At 40.0% G+C, this 21,649-nt stretch overlaps 1 protein-coding gene across 2 annotated transcripts in view; it reads right to left on the bottom strand.

The window, feature by feature from the left end:
* Nucleotides 1-3,166: 3,166 nt before the first annotated feature.
* LOC122651736 (TSL-kinase interacting protein 1-like) overlaps nucleotides 3,167-21,649 on the bottom strand; it is a 30,255-nt gene continuing 11,772 nt past the window's right edge. For both annotated transcript variants that reach the window (XM_043845247.1, XM_043845248.1), the window contains exons 6-14: nucleotides 15,939-16,023; nucleotides 15,568-15,847; nucleotides 5,521-5,688; nucleotides 5,278-5,435; nucleotides 4,920-5,158; nucleotides 4,469-4,838; nucleotides 3,828-4,253; nucleotides 3,570-3,722; nucleotides 3,167-3,454 (exon numbers count right to left, since the gene is read on the bottom strand). In XM_043845247.1, the coding sequence (XP_043701182.1) occupies nucleotides 3,221-3,454; nucleotides 3,570-3,722; nucleotides 3,828-4,253; nucleotides 4,469-4,838; nucleotides 4,920-5,158; nucleotides 5,278-5,435; nucleotides 5,521-5,688; nucleotides 15,568-15,847; nucleotides 15,939-16,023 (2,113 nt within the window). In that variant the 3' untranslated portion in view covers nucleotides 3,167-3,220. The remainder of the gene's footprint in view (nucleotides 3,455-3,569; nucleotides 3,723-3,827; nucleotides 4,254-4,468; nucleotides 4,839-4,919; nucleotides 5,159-5,277; nucleotides 5,436-5,520; nucleotides 5,689-15,567; nucleotides 15,848-15,938; nucleotides 16,024-21,649) is intronic.

Here is a 21,649-nt window from a genome sequence, read left to right as displayed (position 1 = left end):
CTTTCTTTCTTTGTTTCTTTCTTGTGTACGTTGTAGAGAGAGATACAGAGAAAATGGAAAGAAAGACAAGGAAGTGAAGCTATTTCTTTTGGGTTTTGTTGGTTGTGGTCGGCGGAGCTGTAATGTCTCTCAACTCTAGATTCCCCTTTTTTGTTTGGTAAACTTCTCCCAACTCCAAATTGAAACCGCTTTGACCGGAAATGTACTTTCAATATTGAATTTGAAGAATCCAAGTCCTAACAAGTGGTATCACAGTCAAGATTGTGGTAGAATCAGAATGTGTCATTCGAATATCCTTCCGCCACATGTATAAGGAAAAGTAATAATCCCATATAGGAATTTGAGTAACACCGATGTGGAAATTTCAGTTTTAGGGTTAAACTAGAATAATTATCAACTCCAATTTGCAGGCACCTCCTTGGATAGTGTTTTTGGGTAGGAGATAGGGTGGTCATTTCTGTCCCTATGTGAGGAATTGGAGGAATTGGAGGGGACAGCGAATTAGAGGGGATAACGATTCCTCATAATACCCTCTGAGAGTTCAATTAGATTCCAAACCTCATTTATTTGTCCATGGAGATCATTTCATCTCGCATGGAATCTATCCATCGTTGAGAATTCTTACTTTCCTTGGCTTCTCTAAAAGATGAGGGATTCATCCCAATGCCAACATCACAAATTGATTCTTGAAGCTAGATGCACAATGACAACATTTGATATACCATTTCTTCTTTCTCTTCGAGATCTTCCTATGCAAGCTCAAAAATTGGTTCTATATGAACTTGTGAATTTTCAATGTTGGCTACATTAGGATCAAACTTGAGCAGGTTCTTGAAAATTTTATAGTTTTTGTTTCCACATGCATATTTACCGGATTTGGAATCTCTTCAAGAACAACATTTCGGTGTTTCATACTCTAGTTTCATTACCCTCAATATATTTTGGGTGAGTTGTTTCAACAACTTTCATCTCATATGAAGAGGACAATAAATCTTGTACCCTTTTCGACTTTTCCAGATAACCCACGAAGAAACCACACACAATTATTGGTTTCAAGTTCCCTTTCATTTTGATTATATAACCTTGCTTCTACAGGACAACCCCAAACATGCAAACGCATCGAGCTCGGCTTCCTCCCAATCTAAAGTTCATATATAGTTTTGTAAATTGCCTTACTAGGTACTCTATTCAGGATATAGATTTAGTCTCCGGAGCCTCACTTCATAAAATTTCGAGTAGAGTGGAAGAAAATAGCATGCTTCAAACCATGGCCATTGAAGTATGGTTTCACCTCTTAGCTACACCATTTTGCTGTGGAATACCATGTGTGGTTTATTGTGTTGCAATTCGATCTTTCTCAAGATTTCTGGCATATGACCTATGGAATTTTATTAGTCACATCATACTTGTCAAAAGACTTCCCTCCATGGTCGGATCTCACAACCTCGATGGTCTTTTCCAGTTATCTTTCAACTTTCTTTTTGTAGATTTGTAATACATCTGCAACTTCACTCTCTTTTTTTCAACTAGTATACAAATCCATAACATCTCTAATCATCAATAAAAATGATAAAATATTTGTGACCACCTATCGAAAGGCATTGCATATAACCATAGATGTGACTACGTGTGGCACCATTCTTGTTTATTTTAATATACTTCCCTTTTATACAATCAACACATGCCCCAAAGTTGTTGGTCAAATCAAGAGTTTTTAATATCCATTCTTTGATCAATCTTTCCATTCCTTCCCCTGGTGTGAACTAATCTCTTATGCCAGTGTTACAAAAATTTCATTGAGAAGATTTAATTTCCAACATTATCATTCACATGCAGAGCTAATAAAGAATGAGAAAATATTGACTCTAAATTCAATTTATATAAACTATCAACCAAGCAACCAGAACCAACCATTCTTGAATCTTTAAATAAAATTCCCTGAATAGAATTACATACATGAGCAATTTGAGTTGAGTGAACCTTATTGGAATCTATATCTAGGAACTTAAATAGCTTGGACCTTCTAATTTAGGGATCCAAGGGTCTTTCCATATGTCTACTTTGTTGCAATTTCTGATCTTCCAACGAACCGTATGTCTCAAGTAAGGAAGAATATGCATAATACTGTTCCAAATCCAAGATCCTTGTTTAGGCTTTGGTGATGGGTCTAGGAGATCATATTTTCTAAAATAATTAACTTTGAAGACACAGGCAGAACGAGCCGATGGATTAATCAGAAGGCGCCAACCTGATTTGAGAATCAATGCCTTGTTGTGTATGAGGTTAAGTTTAATTCCTAACCCCACTAAGGTTTGGATCTGCAAATGGTTGAACATGGTATGAGAGCAAGTTTCTTGCCTGTCTCCTTCACACTTCGCCAGAAGACACCTTTGATTGGTTCCAAATTTTGGCCAACTTAGGCGGGGAAGAGAAAAAAGGACATCAGGTTGGATGGAGTTGAACAGAGAACAAACTTAATTTAAATACACATATTGGCTTTCCAACTTGACAACTGTGATTTACTCAAACAACTATCTTCAAGTTTGATTGAGTAGCTGCTTGATGAAATAAGATGAACAATCAAATCACACCAATGAGCACTGAAACTCAGGAACTCGAAAATGGCTCATAAGAAACCCCCCCTCTAAACCATCGTACATCTTCACCATATTTAATTTCAGAGCCAGCAACCTGTGCTTCCCCTTCTTGATGGAAACCTCGGTTCCTTGATTCCATCCCAAGAGCTGTACTAGGGTATCTCAATAAAATGGCTTCTGCTTTAGATACCCCAAACATCATGAACCTCAAACATAATGTAACTTCTCTATATTTTTTCTTTTTTTTTTAACCCCAGAAATTAGCCATAAGTTGCTACAAATATACAACCACCAGACATTAGCCAATGTCACAAACTTTACAGAATTTTATAAAAAATGAAGACTACAAACCTACAGTTTTTCTTTCTTGTACAGGTCCGGCTTCTTGATCAGAAAGCTTGATTGCAGCTACATCCGGATATAGTTGCATCTCACCAGCGCACCTATAGCCCCATTGATCAGAGCATTTAGGAATAGGCAAATTAATCTTCTCCAATCACCACTCACCCGTAAAAAACAGATCCCATGCTTCGAACACTCACCAGCTGAATTTGGTTTTGTTGGGGCAATGGGGGGTGGGAAGCCCAAGTATCTAGTATCAACAGGTTCCACATTGGTAAATCTTAAACTTCACCACCAATTTTGTAATCCGAAAATGAGGATGTTGCATGTGCTTCAGCTGTTGATGACAGCTCTTTCTTGTCCAAGCCGAAGAAGGAGCAATTCTGAAATGCATCAAGACTGCTGGCTATCAATCGATTCAATCCACTGAAGCTGACGCTATCCCCGAACATAAGATCTTGGGCATGGTATCTGGATGAAGGTATATCCAAATCTAATGGCCCCAAAGAATCTGGCTGCAATTTGTCAGATGCCCAAAACAAACATAAAATCAGATGATAATCCTAGAGATCCCTTGCAAGAAATGATATGACAATGAGGAATCAGGCATTCAAGAGAAGGATCTGATACCCAATATATATCTGTCAATGCATTCACATCCTTTGAGTCGTCTGGGCAACAAGCCTTTGCAGCATTATCAGGGCTGTGTGTGTTGGGCTCACAGTTATCCATAGGATCTCCTTCGCAACCAGAATCACCTGAGTGCTGCTCTTCAGGCAAATCCTACAGAAAAAGATCATGTTAAGTTTCAGCCTGTGATCAACTTTTACAGTTTTACCCAGTCCGGCAGTAAAGTACAATTAAAGGCAATGTCTGAGGAAGCAAAACCTCCACCAAGCCACTGGTTCTCATCGAATTTGTACGGCTTACCAGTTTCCAAGCCCCCAAAGAAGCACTTCCAAGTGAGCTTGCAGTCTCACAATTTAAGCCTGCAACCTTTTGAAATGAGAATCCATCACATGTTTCTTCCGCATCCCAGATGGAATAAGAATGGGACACCTGCACCTGGCCTGATATTAAGCCAGACCTGTCTTGATGACTAGAAATATGAGCAGCAATGGCAGCATCGAATGAATCACAACTGAAAGGAATCTGCTGAAGATACTGAGAAACTCCTTCAGTAGGTTGACCAATACAGGTGGAGTCCATGGCACGAGACTCATCTGAAAGTAGATCTCCAATGCTTATGTTAGTTAGGCTATCAGCCCACTCCCGAGCTGAGAATGAGGTACCGTTGCTCATTCTGGGATTATCCTAGATATAATGACATTAAAAAACTTAGAAGAAACAGAGTGTTGAAGAGAAATGCATCTAGTTGTACTTTACCCCACGCCTCCTGTACGACTATGATTAAAAGAAGCAATATAACAGATCTTTATAAATGACAGCATATGGTCCCTCAAAGGATGGCACAATTTTCTTACAATACTATATAGGTTATAGCCATCGAAGTGGTAAGAGGAACATACCAAATCCTCCAATTGCCTTCTGATATTTCCACCTCCAGTCTCCTTTCTAAGCCATGATGACTGAGTTGATGACACTGGAAGATTGTTCTCAGGTTCTGTAATAGCATAACCAGTCATCTCCTCAGACATATCAGTAATTGATTGCATATGAGAAGTGCTCTCCATCAGTGGGGTGGCTTGGTCCTTCAGGCACTCCAGAAGCTGCTCGGAATAGTGATGGGTAAGAGATGCAAGTAGCGGTCTTGCATCCACACTTCGCTCCTTTCTTTTAGAGACATTCATACTCCTATGCTCCTCCTGGAAATGGGTAGATGCTGAAGGCTCTTGAAACGTCACTAGTTCAAGTTCAATATTGTGGAACCAACCATACCTTGAAAGAGAAACTGATAATCAGTAAGAACGCCGTGCACTAGCTATTTGGTATAAAAAAAAGTGATAACTAAGAAAAAACCTTAAGCGAAAAACTGGGGGACTTCCTATGCTCGCATAAACGTCTGCCGCACAAGCAATAGTGTCCTGCGTCCATCTCTGATAACCACCTAGGTTTTCCCTTTGAACATTGTATGGGAAAAGAATCAGCTCCCCTGAAGCTATGCTTGACTTTCCCCACTTACGCTTGAGATGATCCAGAATTGATGACATCTTCTTTCGAGCGCTGAGAGTGAGCTCCAAGTGTGGATTATGTTCATCCTGTGATAAAAATAATTAAATAAATAAAATTGTTTCAATCGTTATCAGATTGCGGTTCTACTGTTAAAAGCTCATTACAAGATTAAAGATGTACATTGTCATCTTTCTTTCCATTTTACCTTTTCCAATGCTCTCCTAGTACCTTCATCAATTGGGAACAACTGGAGCTTGAGTTTCACAGCTGCCTGTCCACTGGTCTCTCTAATCTCTTGTTGTGAACCAGCTGACAAAGGCAATGAAAGCAGATCCCTTCCAACAGACTCAATGCTCTCCTGCCCTGATAAAAGAAGATGGAGCAGATTCAGGTATTGCTGATAAATTTACAATGTTGATTCCACCCTCATCAACATTCAAGAACATACCAATGGGAACAACCAATAGCCGAGGAAATGACTCATCCATTGTTCCCTGGTCAGGGGAGAACTTTCTGTCTGTTGTTCGCTCCAAATGCTCAGCAGCATCGGCAACCAATGAAACACCAGCAATAGCAGCCTTTTCCCATCTCTTGTATACAGCAGATGAGGCAGCACCTATTAGACATCCAACATCAAACAAATATTATGTTGAACCTGCTTTTGTTTAACATGGTATTGAGACATACAAAAGAAGATGTACCAGAGGAATTGATATGGGAGAATCCCAGGAAATTAGACATTTTCATAAAGGAAAATGAATATATGATTATATGACCATTGATAAACCAAAAGCGACAAGGCTGGAAGGATAGGAAGAACACTTCAAGTGAAGCAGATGAATAATAACACATACAACTGGTTCAAAGAAAAACAGATCAGAAAGTGAACTGATAGAGCAAATAATATACAACAACAACTGTTTAATATGGTTGGGATAAAGCTGTGTTGTTGCTGTTGTTGTTGTTGTTGTAGTGATGGCAACTGTCACCTCATTTGGATCAATAGCCAGACTACCATTACACAAACATTGGAGTAGAAAGTCAAAGTTTCAGTGTTCAAATCATGCATCAGAATATGAAGAATAATTTTTATGATGTTATCAAATGGATCTGAAAACCATTCATGCAAAAAAAGTGTGAAAGTTGCTCAGGAAATGAGAACATATGAATTTCGAAGAAAAAAGCCTAAGACTGAAACCCACAAAGATTCCACTTGCAGGAAGAATGTAATAGCACTCCTCTAATGGTGTAACACCACCACAAAGGATGAATCCTTATACAACTGATTGCAAAGAGAACACTTTAGTATTTACGCATTCCACTATTTACGATCTCAAATTACAAGGTAGTAATTTAGGTGTATTCAGGTATTTTATACATTGGGAGTAGTATTAAGTATCCTTTCCGCCTTCCAATACAATTTGATTCCATTACATCCTTCTTCATTTTTATAAACAAAGAATTTTATTAGGAGGATGAGAGGTCAGAAGAGAAGAAATACAGGTCCTATTGTACTATACAGGACCTAAAAGAGCCAGACAAGAACTGATAAAAGCAAGAACAACAACATCATAGCCTTATCCCAACTTAATGGGGTCGGCTATATTGATCCTAGATGAGACAGCAATATAATAATAAAGAAGTAAAGGGAGGGCATACAACATCGACACAAACTCTAGGGCATCTACCCTTCTTAGCTATGTACCTCTTCTTAACCGCCCAACATTCTGCTCCAGGCCTCGAAATGGAGTGTAATACAACAACAGCATCAAAACATCATAGTCCAACTAAATGGGATCGACCAAATGTATCTATGCTCCCCACACATCCATCTTAACATACTCATCTCTGCAACACCAAGTTTATTTATATGGCACTTCTTCATAGCCTAAGATTCCACCCCATACATCATAGCTGGTCTAATGACAGCCCTATAAAATTTTCCTTTAAGCTTTAAAAGGATACGCTGATCACAGAATTCCGGTCGCACCTCTCCACTTCATCCATCCTATTTCAATCCTTTGGGCAACATCGTCATCTACACGGCCCACCTTGTTTACGATTGATCCCAGGTATCTAAAGTGATCACTTTGCGGGATCTCCCTCTCATCTATTCACCATTTCATTATCCGTCCCAGAGCTACTAAAGTTACACACCATATATTTGGTCTTAGTTCTACTTATCTTCAGACCTTTTGATTCCAAGGTTGTTCTCCATAGCCAGACTACATAATGTAGTCCTAGGTTTGAATAGTCAAACTAGGAACCAAACCAGGATCTTTTATTAAAAGGTGAATCAGTTTTAGGGTAAAACCAGGAGAACAATGGGGCAAGAAATTGTATGAGGAAACCAAGAGAACAATGGGAAATAAATCATACGAGGAAACAAAGAGAACAATGGGAAATAAAACATATGGGGAAACCAAGAGAACAATGGGAACCCAATTATATTAGGTTAGGGATGGGGTAATAAATCACAGATTTTGTTAGCAGAAGAATTACCGCCAACCTCAACCATAGAGTCAAATTCAAGTAGAACAACAATGGAGAGCTTCAAAGAGAACAAAAAGAAACCACCTAGGTTTCCCACCGCAAGGTGTCAATCGGATCAAACACCTATTCCTTCTACGAATCACCCAAGCTTCCCACCGCAAGGTGTCGATTGGATCAAACGCCAATCCCACCAGCCTTGATCAAACACAAGACAAATCTTCAATAAAAGAGAGCAGCAAAAAACCTTTTCATTATCAAAATTCGTATTCAATACTTGTTCCCCTTACAACCTTATATAAAAGACTCAAAAATAGACTCCTACACTAAAAAGGAAAGGCCTAACCCAATCCTTAACCTATTAGGTAACCTAAACTGACTAGGAAACTGAAAGACTTAAGGCAATAGACTCAAAACATGGTTGGACTTATAGAGTCCTAATCCAACCCAACTTACAAAACAATTAAATAGTCACATGACCACTTAATTTGCCACATGACAACTTAACCAAGTCACATGATCACGTGACCACTAATTACATAAAAATAAAACTAAGGAATTAAAACAGCTAATCCCGTATGCAACGCTATTACCCATACTTTAGGTCCATAAAGGTGACCTATTACATTGAAAACCCATGGGATCAAAGGCCCAACATGTATATAACCCAACCCTAGACTTATTCCCATTAAAACAAGCCCCTTTTGGTGATATATCTGCATCACTACATTAGGCCGTGATTCAAGTTATAGTTAGTCCCATACGCTGGTCATAACTCAAGCCAATATAGAGCCCATGTGTAGCCATCGGCCAGCAAGCTTTGGAGAATCTTTTTGACTGATTTAGTGGATCCATGTTGCTGCCACATGGAGTTACAACAAGTTATATTAGTTACTATTTTGTCTTAACTTCTATTATGATTCAGTTCCTATTTATGTAGTAGACTCTTAGTTATAGAATAGCAACTAAGAGTCCCTTTCTTAATTTATTTTTAGCAAGCTTCTATTTCCTTGTAATAGCATTGGATTTTCTTCTAGAAGATCCGAAGTAGCTTGGCAACAAAGTAACCCCCACGCATGGTAGGGTTACTATTCTTTTCAGTTGATGGTTGGTTATTATAAATAAAGAAGAGGGGGCATGAAGCCCATGATTTTGATGCTTGAACAATTGCTCTCTTGTGAGAATGGCTGCTGTGGTGAATCGGTTGCAGGCCCTTAGGTGGTGAAACCTAGGCTGGTTGGTGGTGAAACTAACCATAGGCCTAGTGGTGATACCAAATCATATCCTCCCTTCCTTCTCTCATCTTCTTCTTTTCTCTTTCTTATTCTACTTCACTATTCCATCAGTTCCAGCAACCTTTCCTCTTCCACCCGTGGCTGTCATTAGGTATTCTCTAATCCTTCTGTGGTTATTCTTATATCTTTATTGTGTCCATTTACTAATCACTTTTCTGCAGGTTTTCCACTCAGTTTTCCCAAGCCATGGTTTCTATTTTCTTTTATTTTTGGCTGCTGCCATGCATGGTTCAAGATCTCAGCGAGATCTCGCTATTATCTCGGTTTCGCAGCTTATCAAGTCAAGATTGAAGGCAATACAGGAATAATGCAATAACTCAACCGAGATCTCGGTATCTCGCCGAGATCTCGTGATATTTCTTGGTTTCGGTTCGACTCGGTCGAACTAGACCATCCTACAGCTTATAAAATACCACATTTCGACGAAATTTCGACCCCTCGCCACTCTCTCGCCTATCTCGCCTCTATGAAGGGGAAACTCCATATTTGGGTACTTTTTTCAGTTTTTTTTGGCAAATCACACCTCCAAGTCCCAACTAAAGCTTGATTCATTGAAGATTGAAGCTACAAATCTCACCTCCAAGCTGCATTGTATCTTAAGAACATCTAAGGTAACTATTCATTTCAAAAACTATTTTTTTCATAGAAACATGATCAAACCTTGTTTGTTGACTATGAAATTATTATATGTTATACAATGTCCACCGATCTATGAATTGAAGGAGGTGAAATTTTTTTTTTTTATTATTTATTTATTTTTCTGTCGAATTAAATGATTTTCTAGTAAAAAACTTTGAAAAAAAAATATTGTTTGGCACTCAAGTAAATATATGTTGGACACCATTGGCCGATCTACGGCTTCTCAGTGTCGGTTTTTTTCAGTTGGTAAATTAATTATTTTAATTTCTCAAATTTAAAATATATAAAAATTACAAAAAATAGTGAAAAATATCTATTTTGTTTTGAAAAGTATTTAAAATTAATAAAAGCATTGTTAATGCATTTAAATATGGAAAGTGATGATTCTTGTTTCATCCATTATAATTTTATATTACTTATGGTATGATTATTTATGGAAAAAAATTATAGAACTTATTTTTTAAGTAAGATAAAAATACAAGAGGTAAGGGAGAAATAGGAAATAGCTATATGATTAACTTAGGACTTTGAAATGATGTTAAATACATCAATAATGCATGCATTTGTTGATTTAACAGTGTACCAAGGTTTAAAACTGCTGCAAAATGGTTGAAGGTGGAGGTGGAGATATAGCATGGTTGCATGGAGAGCCAATGTTAAATGACAACAAAAAGTCAAGATGTAACTACTACAGAAAAATTCTAAATTTTGAAGGGGCTACCAGAATAAAGCAGCATTTGGCTGATGGGTATAAGGATGTGGCCAAATGCATACAAGTTCCTTATGCAGTGCAACAAAGCATGTCTAAACACTCGAAGGGAGGAATATTAAAAAGGCAGAAAGGCAAAGGGCAGAGGAAGAGTTTCATGAGGCAGTCTTAGAGAGACACCCACAGCCATAAGATGATACGTACATGGATAGGCGGGAGGATTTTGAGACACAGACAGAGTGAAGACAGTATCAGAGAGTCTTGGCTGATAGCCGAGGGACCGGCAGGGGATAGGAGGAAGAAGCAGAGACAGGGGGATTTGCCTTTTAGGAGAACCCAGAGTATGAGGGGAGCTGCACCCCCACCCTTGAATCCTGATGATCCCATTGAGATTCTTTCACAGGATCCCCTTATATACAAACAGCAAGACACCAAACAAAGAACTATAAAGCAATCATGGGGTGGTTGGAAAGCGAAAGTTGGTGATGCAATGTCCAAGTTCTTCTTCTATCATAGCATCCCAGCTAATGTTGCTCAGGGGACATATTATCAGGCTATGATTGACATTGCTGGGAGGGCTGGCACCAGAGTGAAGGGGCCCACTCCATGGGAAATGATGAATGTTTATTTGCCTAAGCAAAAGCAGGAATTTGATGTTTACATTGATTCATTCAAGCTAAAATGGAGAGTCACTATTATGTGTGATGGTTGGACTGGACCCACTAGACAGTCCATCATCAATTTCATGGTTTGCTGTGATGGCAAGATCATCTTCTTAAGGTCAGTGGATGCATCCAAGGAGAAAAAGGATGCAATGTACATATACAAGTTGTTGAAAGAAGTTGTGGAAGAAGTAGGGGCAGCAAACATTATTCAAGTAGTGACGGACAACGGGAGTAATTTCAAGAAGGCGAGAGAGAAATTGATGAATAGAAAAAGCTAGAGGATGCATATTTTATGGACTCCATGTGCTGCCCATTGTGTTGACCCTATGCTTAAAGACATGGGTATGAAATCCTCAGTAGCGGGTGTGGTCGAGCGAGCAAGACAAGTGACCACATTTGTGTGCAATCATAGATATTCTTTACAATTATTGAGGAAGAAATGCGGAGGGGATTTGGTGAGGCCTGGCATTACTCGATTTGCCACCAACTTCTTTGCATTGTAAAGCTTACAGGATAAGATGGTTGGCCTGAGATCTATGTTTACTAGCGATGAGTAGTTTGGTTGGAGAGAGTCGGGTTCCCCATAGGGTAAGACAACACAGACTACCATCTCTAGTGACCAATTTTGGCATGATTTGAAGAGGGTCCTTATATTGGATCCAGTGGTAAGGGTCCTAAGAATAGTAGACACAGAGAAGAAGCCGACCTTGCCACATGTGTATGCTGCCATGGAACTAATGAAAGAAAGAGTGAGAGAAGCAATACCTAAAGGTGGGAAGCGGTATATCAAAATCATTGAGGAACCGATGGGAGAAGCACTTGTCCCATCCACTACATAAAGCTGGTGAGTTTTATTTTTATATTTTCACATGTTTACTTATTCGTAAAAAATGACAAATTATTTATGGAATTTTCAGCATCCTATCTCAATCCAAGGTATCAATACAAGTATAACCTTGGGCTGGATGATACACTGATAGAAGCAGTGGAGTTAGTGGTGGCAAAATTGGTCTCTAATGCTAAAGAGCAGGCAAAATGCAACAATGAGGTGAGAGTTGGTATTTGGTACTTACTAATAGTAATTTACAACTATATTGTGTACTAATCCAACGCATTTCATGTCTGAACATAGATGAAGACCTTTAGGGATGCAAATGGTAGTTTCAGTCGTGAAGCCACAGTGAGTAGTAGACAAACCACAGCCCCTAGGAGGTCCACTAAATTATTAGTCATGATGTCTTATTGTCTCTATTTAAATCATGTACCTATAAATAATCCTAATATTCTAAACTTATAATGCAGGCGAATGGTGGGTCCTTTATGGGAAAGATGTACCTCACTTAAGAAGGGTAGCAATCAAGGTGCTCTCTCAAAATTGTTCTGCCTCCGGATGCAAGCACAATAGGAGTACATTTTCACTCATCCACAACAAGAGGCACAACCAACTAGGTCACAAACGATTGGAGTAGTTGGTGTTTGTGCATTACAACATGAGATTGAAGATGCAACACATAAGCGAAGCCGTGGAGGGTGATAACGTACCAATCGAGTTTGTCAACGTTTTCTAAATCGACTTAGATGATGAGGAGGATCCCCTATAACAATGGATGAGGGATCGAGGAGAGACAATTATGGAACAGGTTGGGGGTAGGCCAGACCCGGAGTTAGCTACTCGGATGGGTACTGATGTGAATGAGTATATGTCATCTCGCGAGGGCCGTGTACATTCACAGTTACCCATACCTTTCGAATCTCAGGCTGGTGGGGTTGACGATGATGGTGGTGATGGTAGTAATAATGGTGATGGTGATGGTGATGGTGATGGTGATGGTGATGATACTGATGACGGTGACGGTGATGGTGATGATACTGATGACGCTGATGGGGATGATGGGGGTGATGGGGATGACGGGGGTGATGGGGGACTTGGGGGTGATGTGGGTATGCGCGAGAGGTATCACTACCAGGAGCCAGAGCCGGAGCATGAGCCTGAGCCAGTACGCTTCACAGAAGAGACTCAGTTCACTCATGCCACACAGGATGAGGACCATGGTGGAATTACCTACAAGAGAGGCTCACGTCACCGATTCCCACAACCAGCTAGGGAGCAGCAAGATAGCATGGATGACACGATCAGGAGCTTGACTAACAGTATTGGAGCCAAGAATATGGAGAGTGGTATTCATCATGCAGAGCAGTAGCATACACCATCATCCATATATGGCAAGGGGAGCACTGGTTCTGAGTATAGTCAATATACTGGGTATGGTTAGTTTGGGAGCTTTGGATAGGCCGGCTCTTCATCATCATTACCCTCTGCCTATGAGTATGAGGGTCAGTCACACTCACACACTGAGTCAGGTTTTGTGGAAAGCATCTTTGGGGTCCCAGCCCCCAGCCATACATGTCGGTGTTGTTTCTAGTTCCACGAGCACCATCTAGTAGCGGTGGCTCTCGTTTCGGAGATATATACCCTAGGTTAGGTTGCCTCCAGCACACTGATGACTCGATTTATAGGGTTGTTGTGCACAACTTCGAGCATTACTTCCATCATCATATGTCGGCCAGCCTATGTGATGCAATCAGAGCAGAGCTTGATTCGACAACAACAACAACAATGTGGCCATTATGATGTTCTGGCCCGACACTCTTTTCAGTACTAGCTTGTATTTATTTAATCTATGTGACTATGTCTCTTTCCAAGTTTCTAACAATTATGAACAAACAGTCGAACCATTAGTCCATCAGTATGTAGTATGTATGAAGTATGATTATGAAATGTGAATATGCTGCCTAATGCTTAAATGGTTTATGGTTTGATGTATTTTAGTTCCTAATGCTTATTTAAGTTGTTTTGAACTTTTACTTTAATTATATGAATCTAAATATTGTGTGAAATAGCCTTGTAGGGTAGACCTCAAGCACGCCGTAGACTACCAACTTAGGGTCCGTAGTCAAAATACCATTTTGGGTTTGAATTTGTAAAAACTAATGGTTCCACTGTATTTAGAAGGCCTAAAATAGGGGGAATGTCAAGTTTCAACCCCTATCTTGGCCATATGGCCACAGAAACCAACCATCGAGTTGAGAAAAAAAATACAAGATCTCACCGAGATCTCGGTATATCTCGGTTTCGTGGCCTGGCGAAACCGAGATTTAAAACCTTGCTGCCATGTCATATTGTTACCACACATCCACCCATCAGTTAGACAACATATTTTGAGGAGTTACTCACCCCCTGTTAGGGAGTCCTTCAACCAGAATTTGAAGTTCATCAAAATTCCAGATCTTAAGTTACAGATTCACTCCTGTACTTTCAAAATTCTGTTTTCCTTGTTTACTAATTTCTGTCCTTGTTAGCTTCTGCAAATCCAACTATTGGACCAACCCCATTCTTGGACATGTATTCAGCAAGATCTCTACCCTATTCAACCTGATTTCCAGCCACATCCAAGTGCTGGTTCTCAAGTTATTTGAGTCTCATGCCTAGGTGGCTAGGCCAATCTTGCACCTGATCATCATCAGAACGAATTAAAAACACTAGTCCTCCCCAAATGGATTGCAGGTGATATGTCCTATCTGCAGCCATGAGAGATTATAATACAGACCTGGACCATTGTCCACAGGTACCCCATCATTTCCGTGCAGATTCATGAGGCATCTTCCTTCCCCAATCAAGAATTATGTCAGCCAAGAGAGATTATAAGTGGAAACACTTGATAATTAAGAAAGTTAGGGATTTCCGCTCCTATAGAGATTGGAGCATCAAAATCCTTGGTAGCCTTGAGGGAGTAGGACATGTTAGTCCATCCGAAGCCACAACGAGACAGCCTTGCTATCTAAAGGTGTTTCAGCAACTGCAGGAGAATACCCTTTCCCATTTCTCTTTGTTGCAATTGACAGCATCCGACTGGTTTAGTACTCGAATTTAACTACACAATATCTTCTTCACATTTCCAGCGTGCTTATAGCCTCGTCAAAGCAATCATCTAGCCAGTTTAAAGCAAATGCCCAAAAAGTGGAGCAGGTGCATTGATGGCAGCAAGAAACCCAATAAGCAAGATAGGTTTGGGCTGTTTGGCCAGTTTTTGAACTACACACACACACACACACAGTGGGAACATATATTTCTTTTCAAATAGACCAAAACATTCAAAGAAACAAAGCACACACACACACACAAACAAAGAGAACATACATTTCTTTTCAAATAGACCCAAACATTCAAAGAAATAAAGCACATAAAGGACAAAATTAACAGCTTTGGCAAATCAATTTAAGGGTGATTGCTTTCTCAGGGCAAGGACCTCCCATTCCCTCACCCCAAGAGAATGAAATGGTTCTAGGGACCAAGGAGGCACATAAATACACTTGGAGAAACATCTACCTCTCCCTTTATAGCAAGCAGGAGAGAATGGTCCATAGGATCTCTGCAAGATCAAAAGTTTTAGCTTCAATAGTAATAATTCTCAATCCAGCACCGATTTCTAGTGCCAGGAGGGAAAACCATCTCCATGATGACAGTGGTTAGCAAGCATTAATACAAATCCCTTACTGAAAAAGATTACCATTGCTTTAAAAAAAAAACTTTAAAAAAAAAGAAAGAGTTTGAGAAGGCCATTAGACAATCCAGAGTTTAAATAAGATAATTACAAATACTAATACGATGACACAAATTAATTTCGTAAAATAATCACCTGTTTTCCGCCGTTGCCTTGTTGTTCGCAGAGTAGAGGAATCACCTTTGTTGTTGCTCCGGATAATGCCTGCACTCACATTGCGCTTCATTGAAGATCCTTTTCCAGATCCAACTTTTTGAATGTTTTGACTATCAACAACAACTTTAACTGAGCGAGTATCCTGTCCTGATGCTTTACTGTGAACTGGAACAGTTGTTGGGGATCCAAGTGGACAATTTTCTCCTTGCACAGGTCGTCTCCTTATGTTCTTTTTCCGATCCTTCAAGAGTTGGTGTTCCTTCATGGCAAAAGAAATTTGTTGATCCAGCACAGGGAAAATTGAGAGGTTTGTAATTAACTATACAAGGAATGTAGAGATTCCAACTAACCAATGCTTCTATGAATATCTTAAACCTTCTAGGTTTCAAGTGAAGCTTAGAGGCTTTGCAGCTGTACTTTTCCAACAATGACCACCTGCAACAGCATTGAAGAAATGGATGTAATTCAACAACAGCTCAAGTTACTCCATAACCACAAGTCATGTCTGGCACTAAAATGTAATAGTGCATAATGATTAGAATGGAAATATAAATTATATTAAAAGAAGTCATAAAGGTGTGGTACAAGCAAGTAACCCAAGCATTAAGTTTCTAAACAAAATCAACAAGTATAATGTAAATTGGTAACAACAGAGTAGGGAACCAAAGATAATGTGCAGACCTTCATTAAATCATGGATTAAGTGTTTTCCTTCCAAAGCTAACATACAAGAGCTAAAAGATATGGCCTGATTTATCAAGAAACAAAATCAAGATAGAGAACTAAAGAAGAGTAGGCTGTCCAACACATGACATTTGAGGAAACCTGACGCAGGACAGAAGACAGGCTAGACCCAGTTAGAAACAAGTCAATTTTCAGGCAGGACCAGCAAGAAAAAAAATTCCAGGTTTTAGTATTGGTTTGGGTTGGACGTTAGTTTTTAGGTTTTATTATTGTAATGGGCTGAAATATAAAGCCCCAAAATTGAGGGTCTTAAGGGGTGCACCCAATTAATATTTTTAATAATGGGTCTCATGCTAAAATTTCTAAATATGCATACGAATATGGAATTTGAATGGATTACTTTTGATCTGTTTGATTATTGCTCATTATTGAATTCTGGAATCAGATCTGGTAAGATACCTATTTTCTCTCTCCCATCTTTTCACATCAATGATTCAGATTTTAAAATCTTCTTTTGTTAGTTAACACCCAATCAACTTCTTTTCCCTCCTATACTTCATCAATTTTCCAATTTTCCAATTTTATATTTATTTTATCCATTAAATAAATATCAGATTTTGCAAATATTATTATGGTCCCAATTCTTATTAAATCTGACCGCTAGATCTGAGATCAGATCTGGCCCATATCTATCTGTCACATAGTTGTCTAGGAGTCACCTAGGTGACCGCCTTGGCATCCAAGTGCCTTGACAACTAGTGTCACCTTGGCCACGTAGGTGGGCTTTTTGGAAAGTCTTGGTCACCTTGTTGGTGTCTCCTTGTGTCCAGGCCCCCTCCAATGCCTTGGTTCGTCTAGACACCATGACAACCATGATCCGTCATATTGGGATCTCTTCCATTCCATTAGTGGGCTCATTACCTACAGGCCAATCAGATCCATCAGATCTAATCAATCTGCATAAGTTTGATATTAAAGTCAAACCTGAAGCTCTTCATCATGGACGTTGATCAATACAGATATGACTTGCTCATTTCGATGAAATATGATATTTATATAATCCAAGAGAGTCTCTGAGACATAAGGGCTACTTTTACAGAATTTAGAGAGTATTATATAGAAGCTACTAAAGAACAATCAGAAAAAGTGAAGCTATATTTATATTACTTGAAGAATCAGGAAGTAGACGTTCTGCAAGACAAGGCCACAACCAAGATTGAAGCTGATGAATTAATTGACAGTCCGATTGAAGTTGTGGAGCCCCAAGAATGGATTACAATTGAGGAAACACAATTCGAAAAAGATAGAGACCGTTGATTTCCTTTTTCCTCCAAAAATTTGAACGTGATGCAGTCAAATGTTGCTGAGTTTACTTGTGCAAAGAGTAGGATCATCGTCCAATCAAAATGGATGATCAAGGATGCTAATCGAATGATGGCGGTGCTATGACACTACAAGACTCGAGGATGAGTCTTTTTTAACAAGCAGAGAATAGTGCAGGCTCGGCTCAAATTTAAGCCAGGTTTTAGTATTGATTTGGGTTGGACTTAGTTTTGGGGTTTTATTATTGTAATGGATTCATTATAAAGCCAAAAGTGCGGATCTTAAGGGGTGCACGAAATGAATATTTTATTAGTGGGTTCCATGTCTAGAGTCCAAGTTTAGAAAATTATCTTAGCTATCCAAGAGTCCTATTGTTAGTCATAGTAGACTAGTAAGAGTTTTATTTTTGGTTGTTTATATAGAGTAAGAGTGATAAGGAGTTATGAGAATTAATTTAGGAATGCTAAAAGTTTATAAATATATAACCACCCCCTTAAGAATATGGAATTTGAATGTATTTCTTCTGGTTTGTTTGGTAATTGCCTTATGTGACTGCATTTTCTCTCGTCACTTGTTTTGGAAAGGAATTTTTTGTCTCCCTCTTATTTCTTCTCACCTCCCCCCCACCCCCACGGCTACTCATCTCTCTTCATAGTTCAAAATCTCGCCGAGATCTCGAAAATCTCGGTAAACTCGAGCTAGTCGAGACAAGATAGCATATGAAACACAAAAATGTCAAATCTCAAAAATCTCGACCGAGATTTCAAATATTTTGAGAAATCTCGGAGACATCTCGGTGAAATCTCGAATATTTTGAGAATCTCGACCTCCCCAGTACTCATAGAGTCATAGTATTGTATTGTTGGGACTTGGGAGTTAAGAATTGAGTGTTTTTTTTCTTCAATTTGAACCTTTAAATATTTTTATTAAGCCTAAAACAAGCTTACCTTAAAGTTTCGGAGCCAACTATGGCCATATGCGCACCGAAACATAAAAAAAATGCACTGTCTCGCCGAGATCTCTAGATCTCGGAAAACTCGACCTGGTCAAGACTATGGTAAAAACCGAGTTTTAGAACCTTGCTCTTCTCTTTCTTTTCTTATCTCTCCATTGCATCTACTTCCTCTCCTATTTCTTCTCCCCCCCCCCTCTTCATTCCCTCTCTCTCTTGATTATTGATTTCTAAAACCAGATCTGGTAAGTGCTAAGATTCCTATTTTCTCTCCTCCATCTTTCTGCATCGAATTGTTCAAATTTTAACATCTTCTTTTGTTAGTTACACCCCCATCGCCTTCTTTTGGATATATTATTGGTTCTTATTCTTATTAAATCAGACCATTCGAACTGAGATCAGATCTGGCCATGGTTTAAAGTATCTCACAGTATCGTATCGGTCGATACTGATGCAGTTGCCTTAGCGTGGCTGGACCAATATGACCCACTTTGGAGGCCCAAACCAAAGATTGGTCCTAAACCGGTTTTCTGGTCTGGCAAGGGCTGGTAGTTTTTTTTTTTTTTTTTTGTGAATAAAAAATTCATTACCAAGACCCCCAAGGGGAAGGGGAATACACAGGGAAAATAGAGGGAGGGGGGAAGCTATACAAGCCACAAGGCCTAGGAGGCCGGGCTAGGGGACTGCAAAAGAGAAGAATCTATGCCCCAGGTAACAACAATATGCCTGTTCCTTGGGGAATCTGTAAGAGAGCCATGGAGGTGCATTTGAAGCATAGAGCTGACATCAAAGAAGATAGCTTTCCAAATCAAATCAATAGACCAGGAGTTGGAGGTCCATCTTCGAAGATTCTGCTCCATCCAAATATGAGAGATAGCAGCCCCAAACACAAGCTTGCCAGCGATATCACAAATAGAGCTACTTGAAAAGGATATATCCAGCCATCGCCACTCCCGAGCGAAGGATAGGAGACGTCTACTATGGGGCCAAATGGAATCTAAGGCTTTCTTCCAAATAGTGGAGGCTAAGGGGCAAGAAAAAAAAGAGGAGATCAACATCCTCAACACTATTCCAGCAAAGGATACAAGGAGGAGAGACAGGAATGTGGCGGAGAAGGAGAAATGATAGTGTGGGGAGGCAAAGGTTAAGGGTTCTCCAGACATTAAAAGAGTGTCAAGGAATATGGCCTTTGAACCAAACTAATTTGTGTCAAAGGGACTGAGGGGCCATGCGATCTAACAAAGTTCCAAGTTGAGCTAGAGCTGAAAATACTATTGGGGGAGGGGAGCCAGGTTACTTTGTCAGAATGAGAGGGATGAAGAGGGGGGGGAAGGGGGGAGCGAGGCCCAGACCTGAGTAAGACCGGGGGGAAAGGGGAGGGGGGGACCAGGAGCCATGGGAGATGATAGAGGAGAGAGGGGCTGATTTAGGGATACCAGTAGATTAGACCCCACAGGCACCTAAGAGGTTGTCAAGGACTCCAGAGGGATGCCAAGGATCAAACCAGAGGGAGGTGGAGGTCCCATCAACGATCACAGAGGAGGTGGCACTAAGGGCTAAGGGACAGAAGAGAAAAATTTTGCGCTAGACCCATGAGGGGTTTGCAGGCTGGGGAGCAGTCCAGATGGAGTAATTTTTTGAGGAGATAGGAGTAGACCCAATTGACCCAAATTGAGTCTTGCTTAATGGAGATTTTCCAGATTAGCTTAAGAATGCCTGCAATATTATAATCGCGGATTCTGCGAATACCAAGAACTCCTTCCAATTTGGGAAGGCAAATGGCTGCCAGCTAATCGGGTGGAGGAATTCGAAAGACCCTTTTCTTTTTCATAAGAAAGCACAGAAGAGAGATTCCATAGCTTTGATTGTGGATTTTGGGAGCCCATAGATACCGCACCAGTTGTAAGAGGATTGGAGGACGGATTTGATCGACACAATCCTACCTGCAAAGGAAAGGAGTTTGCCCTTCCAAAGCTGAAGCCACTTACGGATAAGATCCAACATGGGGGTGCAGTATTGGGCAGTCAGCCTGGCTGGAATGGGGGGAGCCCATGGCATTTCACGGAAAGGGACCCAAGGGAAAAACCAGTCAGGCGAAGGAGGGTGGCTTTGTCAGTCTCAGAGACAATCGAGAGAAAAATTTGGGATTTCAAAAGATTGATACGGAAGCCCGAGAGAGATTCAAAGAGTTGGAGGGAGGATATGATAGATGAAATAGAAGAGGGCAAAGTTGAAAGGAGAGACAGCTGGTAGTTTAGTTTACTTAGGATGCAACCTAATAATTTATTTTATTTGAATGGGTAGATTACGTAGGATTTCTTTTAGTAGTTTCTTTGTTTGAGAGGTTTCCTACTTTGTTTAGTTTCCACTTTGAGTTGTTTCCATTTTAGTTAGGTTTCTATTTCTGTGCAAGAGTCTTTTATATTTATTCATTGTAATCGTAGGAGAGCAACAGATTTGAAGTTTCGAAGAATGAAGTTTGAGGTATGAGTGCCTGTGTGGCTTAGGTTTTGTGAGATTCTTTTCCCCCTCTTTCTTATGAGAATCTCTACCCCCCCCCCCCCTTGCAACTCTGATTTTCCCAGACTTGCTGTCTCTTCCTAACCGGCCCTACACCAACTTGGTATCAAAGCCGAAAGATCCATCATCCTTCCCCATCAATCTCTTTCCCTCCCTTCCCATTATTGTTCCATGGTAACAACAGTAACAACCACATCTCCTTCCCTTACTGCCGCAACCTTTCCGACACCATCCTTTTCATACCCACAGCAATCATCTCTCTTTTCTTCTACCATCAAAACCCTAAGCCATCTCCTTCCCGGAGCAACTCCCACTGAAATCCACAGCAAAACCCTTCGATTTTCACTGAAAATACCCAATCCCTTTGAAAAATAAAAACCACTGCCGATTCCTAGCAACAACTCTCCCCACCGCCTTCTTCCATCTCCCCCCTGTGAATCGATCGACCCCTACCCCCCCCCCCCCACTTCTTGGTTCCGCAAAAACCGGAAAAAAAAAAAAGTGAAGAAAGAAGAGAGCGAGAATCAGAAAACCGAAGTAAAAAAAAAAAAAAGAACTCTTACACCTGGTTCGAAGCTCCCAC

This window comes from Telopea speciosissima, chromosome 2 (genome assembly GCF_018873765.1).
Source record: "Telopea speciosissima isolate NSW1024214 ecotype Mountain lineage chromosome 2, Tspe_v1, whole genome shotgun sequence".
NCBI classification, from domain to species: Eukaryota; Viridiplantae; Streptophyta; class Magnoliopsida; order Proteales; family Proteaceae; genus Telopea; species Telopea speciosissima.
Note: the sequence above shows the minus strand (reverse complement) of the source record. Positions and strands in the feature narration are given on the sequence as shown.